The following is a 7,359-nucleotide window of genomic DNA, read 5'->3' as shown; positions in this document are numbered from 1 at the left end:
CTGGACAGTCGATATCCCAATATGTGATCAAAATTTGGCCTAATAAGAGATCCCTTAAAATGGCAAAAAAAAAATATATCTCTCACTAAAAGTGACCATTTATGGGATCAACTTTTAGGTCACATATCGTCATCTCGACTGTTCACTTCTTAGAACTCCATAAATAAATCACTTTTGCAAATTTTCAGCCAAATGGTGACTTTTAAGATATCGAAGTAGAATAAATCAATTGACGAACCAAATCTGTCAAACATGAACTGTTCATGTTTATAATTGTAAATCACAGTTTTGTATGCCTTAACGATTATCAATTTGGCTGAAAATTTTCAGAATTGATTTATTCATATAGACCTAACAACTTAACGGTGGAGATGTTGATAAGTGATCGAAAAGTTGGTCAAAAATCAATCCCTTAAAATGACAAAAAAAAAATAGATCTCTCACTAGAAATACCCTATATATGTATATATTTGTTCGGTGCTGTTTTTTAGGTGTTAGTTAGCTGGGATATGGGCACATACATGGTTGTATTTGGTTGATGACTTTATGTGTCTACAGTTGATAGTTAATCTAAGTTGTGCTTGTCATTAATTGCAGAAGGAAAAATGAGTACGCTGCATCTGCAAATGAAAGTGGCCGCATCAAGTAGTGTTCCTAATCGTTCGGCCCATTTTGTGGACGATACATATGACCTTTGACGATACATGCCTGAATGATCCTAATTGTTTTGAATTTTAAATGAGGGTTGCCATTGTTACACATGTGAAAACTGGTAACTTGTCTCAATAAATTATATTACAAGAGATTTACAACCAAGCTAGCTCATATTGATTTACGGTGAGCTGGAAGAAACTCATGACTGATGTTTCCTTTTCGTTGAATGGGGGATAAATATGCCCAGTAAATCTTATTTATGACATAGGCCACACAATTTAGATAATTAACTAATGAGTTGCGCAAGTGTAATCTCTGGTTGTCCTGAGGAACTTGCAGGCTGGGATGATAAGACCTGAGAAACCTTGTGCATTGTTGGCCTGGATTGTGGGTGGGGATGTTTGCATGCAATTGCTAGGCTTGCAATGGTTACCAATTCATCATGAACATGAGGTGTGGGAGCGGGGAGGCGTTGGTCCAATACATCCTTCAGCAATTTGCCTCCATTGGAGGATGAAGACGAGAAAGAGGAAATGACTTCACCCAGCTTCCCCATTATCACTTCCAGTGCCAGCACTCCAAAGCCATAAACATCGCATTTCTCAGTTACCTTCATTGTGTATGCCAGCTCTGCCAAATACATAATGTACGTCCATATATAAAAATGTATATATAGGCTAAAGTATAAAATTTAGGAAACATGTTTTAACTAATTTACCTGGTGCTATATATCCATATGTGCCTGCACGGGCAGTCCAATTTGATGAGTCTGCATTTAGAAGCTTAGCAGTGCCAAAGTCTGAAACACAAGGCTCATATTCGTAATTAAGCAAAATGTTGTTGCTTGATATGTCTCGATGCACTATAGGTGGTGAGCAATCATGATGCATATAAGACAAGGCATGAGCTACACCTTTCACAATCCTCACCCTTGTGCTCCAGTCCAACTTTTGAGCTTCATATTCTTTGCTCAAGATTGAAGCCAAGCTACCTTTTTCTAGGTAGTCATAGACCAAAAACGAGTGGTGAGCGTGTGAACAGAAACCACGAAGTTTCACAATGTTCCGGTGTCGTATTTCTATTAGCGCCTTTATTTCGTTAAGGAATTCCTTCTGAGACGACTCCTCACCATCAAGTATTGAGTGGAGTTTCTTCACTGCAACTATGCTACCTGATAGCAGCTTTGCCTTGTAGACACTTCCGGATCCTCCCTTTCCGATGCAATATAGGACATCAAAATCATTGGTTGCCTTGATGATTTCGTCATACATTCTTCTTCCATCAAATTCAGATATGGAAAAAACTTCTCTGAGCTCCACATTGCTCTGCTTTGTATCCTGCTCTTTGTTTCTTCTTTTTCTAACCAAGGAAATTGCTAGGAAGGCAAGTAAAAGTGTCCCCAAAACAGGGAAAACAATTATAAGCACCAGTCTTCGATCTTTTTTTGAGGCATGCTTATTCTCCGTGAAGGGAATAGTGCAGGGTTGAAGTCCTGCAATATTGCCACACAATCCTTCATTGCCTTCCAAAGGAGCATCTTGAAATGCTTTGTTGTTGGGGACGGGACCCTGCAACTGGTTGTAGGATATGTCGATTTGAACCCAGCTATGCATTTGTTCAAATTTTTTGGGTATGGAACCAGAAAGATTATTGTGGGAAAGATTCAGAATCTCTAAGCTTTGCATTTGGCTCATTTCTGATGGTATCTGATGCTCCAATGAATTATGACTTAAGTCTAGCTGAGACAGGTGGACTAAATTCCCCAATTGAAATGGAATTTTTTTGCTGAACTGGTTGTTGCTCAAGTTCAAGTAGTGTAAACTGGACAAGTCACCTAAAGTGCTTGGAATTGACTCATTGAATTTGTTCGTTGACAGGTCAAGATATTCAAGATCCTTCAATGATCTAAATTCTGAGGGTATCCGACCCCAAAGTTGATTACCATTCAAAATCAGATTCACCAAAGAAGTTAATCTCCCAATCTCATTTGGAACCACACCAACTAAACAATTTGAAGAAAGATCGAGTACATGAATTTGGGTTGCATTTCCAATCTCAGGTGGAATGCTACCACTCAGGTTGTTGCCCGCAACTCGGAGAGTTCCTAATCGCGAACATTCCCCCCAGACAGGTGAGATATCACCGTAGAAATTGTTGTGGCTTAGGTCTATATATTGAAGATTTGGATAGGCACCAAATTCTTCAGATATATTGCCAGTCAGATGGTTCCCATGAAGAAGGAATCTAACTAAGCTCTTGCAAGTTTTCAAGCTTTTGGGGAGTGGACCTGTCAAATGGTTGCTGTATGCTGTAAAGTTTTCTAGTAATCCGCCGCGGCAAATATTTTGGGGCAAATAACCAGAGAGTTGGTTAGTATCCAATTCCAATGTACTCAACTTCATGAGATTCCCTATTTCTTTGGGGATGGATCCAGAAAGTTGGTTTTCACGAAGGAATAAGGTTTCCAAGTTTCTCAACTCACCGAATGATATAGGAATGGAGCCATTGAGGTGATTTGTGCTCAACTCTAAATCTACCATGGCTTTCAAGTTACCTATCTCTATAGGAATGGCACCAGAAAGTTGATTTTCATAGAGAAAGAGAGACTCGAGGTTTGTCATATCACCTAAAGATGTTGGTATTGAACCAGAAAGATTATTCATGTGCAAGTGCAACACAGTTAGGCTTTTTAAGCTTCCAAAATTTGGAGGGATTGGACCTGCTAAGTGGTTGTAACCCATTCCTATTTCAATCGAATTTGAAAGGTTTCCTATCTCTGGAGGAATGGAACCAGAAAGTTGATTGTGATAAAGATGCAAATACGCCAGGTCTTTTAGGCTTCCAAAATTTGGAGGGATTGGACCCGTTAAACGGTTGTTACCCATTTCCATATCAACCAAATTTGAAAGGTTTCCAATCTCTAGAGGAATGGAACCAGAAAGTTGATTGTCATTGAGAGCCAAAGAAGCCAGGTTCATCAAATTACCTAGAGAAGCAGGAATTGGACCATCTAGGTAATTGAGGTAAAGATAAAGCTCGTAAAGAAACTTAAGCTGACCGATCTCTTGTGGAATTGAGCCATTTAACTGGTTTTCATTTAGGTGCAAGACCTGAAGATTTGCGAGAAGACCAATTTCTAGGGGGATTTTCCCAGAAAGTTGATTGTCATTGAGAGCCAAAGAAGCCAGGTTGATCAAATTACCTAGAGAAGCAGGAATTGGACCTTCTAGGTAGTTACTGTAAAGATCAAGCTCGTAAAGAAACTTAAGCTGACCTATCTCTTGAGGAATTGAGCCATTTAACTGGTTTTCATTTAGGTGCAAGACCTGAAGATTTGAGAGAAGACAAATTTCTGGAGGGATTATCCCAGTCAACAGATTATAAGATAGATCAAAATAGATGAGTTTGGAGAGAGAACTAATCTGAGGTGGGATGGCGTCAAAGAGTTCATTCAAGCTGAGGTCAATATATTCAAGATTGGGTAAGGACAGGAATGGAAATTCATGCAGCGTACCTTGTATACCAGAATTTGTGAGGTTTATCCTGTTGACACTTCCAGCAATGTTGCATGAAATTCCAGTCCAAACATTGCATGGGCTTGCATTTGCTTTCGGACTGGTGGAATTACTAGGAAAGTAAGTCCATGAGGTCAGATTATTCTGGGTTTGGTTTTGAAAGCTGGCTTTCCATTTGAGAAGAGCCTCTGCTTCAGTTGAACTAGCAGAAGCAAAAACACTGTTTGGTGATGAAACTAGCTGAACATACAAGATGACACAAGCTAGAAAGCAAGCTTTACCATAAAAATCTGATATTGTCATGATTCTCATGGTTTTGTATGTGTTAGCTGTATAAAAAGTTTTAGTACTTCAGGATTTATTTATAAGTATTCTACATTGGTTGCATTAGCTATTGTTCTGCAATGTTACAGTTCAGAGTTGAAAATTCTGTATACATTTGCTTTCATAACTATGATGGTCTTGGTTGATTGGGGGAGACTCTGGAGTGTTTCATTTACTTGAGTCCTAGTCTTTGTGTGAGTCTTTGTATGTTATCTTTGAAGTTAAAATTGGAAAGTCTGCATCTTTTGTTTGCATATGGAATAAAAGTGATAGCAGTCGGCCTTTATTGGTGTTCAATGGGAGTTTCCTTCATATGAGAATGGCTAAGAATCTATGAATTATGGCGTACAAGTTGCACAATCAACTCTTCAATTTTTGTGGCCTTAAAATGAGCGTGTCTGTTGGGTTATATTGATTCAAAAATTGACATCAGAAACGAATCTTTCAGGGTCATGGACGTGTCTGAAAGAACCAGTCAATCCTCGCATCAAACAATTGATAATACTAATCATCGAAGACGCATGTTGATCCACAAAATCTTTGCTTGTGTGTTCATATAGTGAAAGGAAATGAAGATTTACTCGTAAGAGGACATCTAATGGATTTTATATTTGAGCTTTTAGACAAAATTTAGATAAAAGTTGAAAAAAATCTCCAACCACGCTCATCAAGTCAAACAACATCTGCAATGTGCAGCTCAAACCATAGAGAGAGACTGCGTACTGATCTCGTCTTTTTCATTTAATGACATGGAGATTTTTTTTTTTTTTTTTTGAATAGATAATGACAAGGAGAATTGATGCTTGACTAACAATTAATAACGAAATTGGTTGGGATAGGGATAAAACGGTAAAAATAAAATAAAAAATAAACAAAAAAGGGGCAACAGGGACGTGTTGCATATAGGGATGGCAAAAATCTCCAGCGGGGCGGAGCTCCATTGGATACCCGCCAATGGAGGGAGAATTCGGGGACAGATGGGGAATGGGGATGGGGATCCCCAATCCCCGCTATCTAAGAATGGGGATGGGGCGGGGATGGTATTGTGATCCCCATCCCCAAACCCGCCCCAATAATATATACATATATTTAACTTATATATATATTAATTTATTTTTTATAATATAAATCACAAATATATACATTTACTACTTTACTTTAATGGTGTTTTGACTTTTGCACTCACTGAATTATGATTTATGAATTTAATCATATTTTAAATTTATTTGTTGTAGATTTTGATTTTATAAAAGGCAATATGAGAAAAAATTATTTTATTTATTAAATTCTTATTGGGGATTTGGGGCGGGTTTGGAGGTTTAGTCCCCAATAGGGATGGGGACGGGGAATCCCCAATATATTTTTATTGGGGATTGGGGCGGGGATGGGGGTAGAAAATGACCCCGGGGATGGGGATGGTATTGTGATCCCCATCCCCAACCCGCCCCATTGCCATCCCTAGTTGCATATGCCATGCCTAAGCTATTGTCTCTCCTCGGTACACTTTTCTTGACTTCTAATCTCATCCGTTTAATAAAAATTAGATAGACATAAATTATCTATGTCGGCACTACACCTTCCTTGACTTGTAATCTCATCCGTTCATTAAAACTTGAGTTAATTCATTTCAAGTCCAAAATTGATGTCTTATATTAGATGTAATCCACACGTATTTTTTTTCTAATTGCGGTCCAATAATTCACCTGCCACATAGGATTATTTTTCTTTTTTTGCATATTGACTCAGCAGAGGGTATTGATGACTGCCATCCTGTTCTACCCTTAATATTAAATTCCTTGAATGATGATTTTTTTTTTATATAACAACTTATTATAAGGGAGAATTGCACAAATTGTCACTTAACTATGACTCATTCGACATATCCCTTCGGTCACTCAATTTTCAAACATATCACTTTAGTCAGACAACTATTACTTTGTCAATCACTTTAGTCACCGAATGAGCATTTTGTCTCACTTTAGTCACATCTTCCAATCATTCCAATTCAAATTTCTCAATTTTCCACAATTGGTTAGACGAAAATATCCTTTATATTGTGGCAAATAAAAAATTTTAATGAAAAAATTAACGGAGTGAGTAAAGTGAATAATAGAGTTAAAATTGAGTGACAAAAGTGACATATTTAAAAAGTAAGTAACCAAAGTGTTGAACAGATAAAAGTTAAGTGACCATTTATGATATTGTCCCTTATTATAATGGTGCATTTGAGATTTTGTGTCACGCCTCGAATTTTGAATAACAAATTCAAATCCGAAACATGAATTAAACAACTTAATCAAATAAACGTTCTGACTTTTTTTCATAAACAACCATACCACACGCCACTCAAATTCCAAATCTCAAAAACCTCGAGTTAATTATTACAACTCACTCCTACAAGGTGAAATTGTAAAGCCCTAATTGAGCATAACAAACCTCACAATAGAAATTCAGAATATCACAATGCAGCTACTCTACACAGCTCGATCTCCTTCCTGATTCTCCTGACCTGTAGGATTGCCCGCTACACCGTTTGAATAGTGTACCGGGATTGCAACAACACAAAACCCGGTAAGCTTTTTGCAAAGCTCGTATGAGTAAACAAGAATGAACGGTTGATTTATTATATCACAATTCTTTTAACTCAAGTAAACAAACAACAATCTCAACATCCACAAAGAAATCCACAATCCCAAAATCAGTCACTAAAATCATCAACTCTAAATCACCCAAAATTTATTTAGGGGCTAAGCTCACATCTTTCTTCTCAAAACCCCGAAGTCGTATTTAGAAAAAAACAGTGACTGACAGACTAGAGCTCTAACTGAATCGTAGCCCATCACCTGGCCTAGGTTATGGCATCCGA

At 37.7% G+C, this 7,359-nt stretch overlaps 1 protein-coding gene across 1 annotated transcript; it reads right to left on the bottom strand.

Annotated features, from left to right (window-relative positions):
* Positions 1-777: 777 nt before the first annotated feature.
* Positions 778-4,484, bottom strand: LOC112167516 (probable leucine-rich repeat receptor-like protein kinase At1g35710). The gene is made up of 2 exons (XM_024304534.2): positions 1,373-4,484; positions 778-1,284 (listed from the first exon to the last, which is right to left on the bottom strand). Exons 1-2 carry the CDS (start codon positions 4,479-4,481, stop codon positions 941-943), a joined length of 3,453 nt encoding a protein of 1,150 aa, XP_024160302.1. The 5' UTR covers positions 4,482-4,484; the 3' UTR covers positions 778-940.
* Positions 4,485-7,359: the final 2,875 nt, after the last annotated feature.

The sequence above is a fragment of the Rosa chinensis genome, chromosome 5, assembly GCF_002994745.2.
Source record: "Rosa chinensis cultivar Old Blush chromosome 5, RchiOBHm-V2, whole genome shotgun sequence".
NCBI classification, from domain to species: domain Eukaryota; kingdom Viridiplantae; phylum Streptophyta; class Magnoliopsida; order Rosales; family Rosaceae; genus Rosa; species Rosa chinensis.
The sequence above is the reverse complement of the archived record's forward strand: the minus strand, read 5'-3'. Positions and strand labels throughout refer to the sequence as shown.

Excerpts from the sequence above, each read along its gene's own strand:
- LOC112167516 (XM_024304534.2), bottom strand. The coding sequence starts at position 4,481 with ATGAGAATCATGACAATATCAGATTTTTATGGTAAAGCTTGCTTTCTA. Across the intron at positions 1,285-1,372 it reads ATATGGATATATAGCACCAG|AGCTGGCATACACAATGAAG; the intron begins GTAAATTAGTTA and ends TGTATTTGGCAG.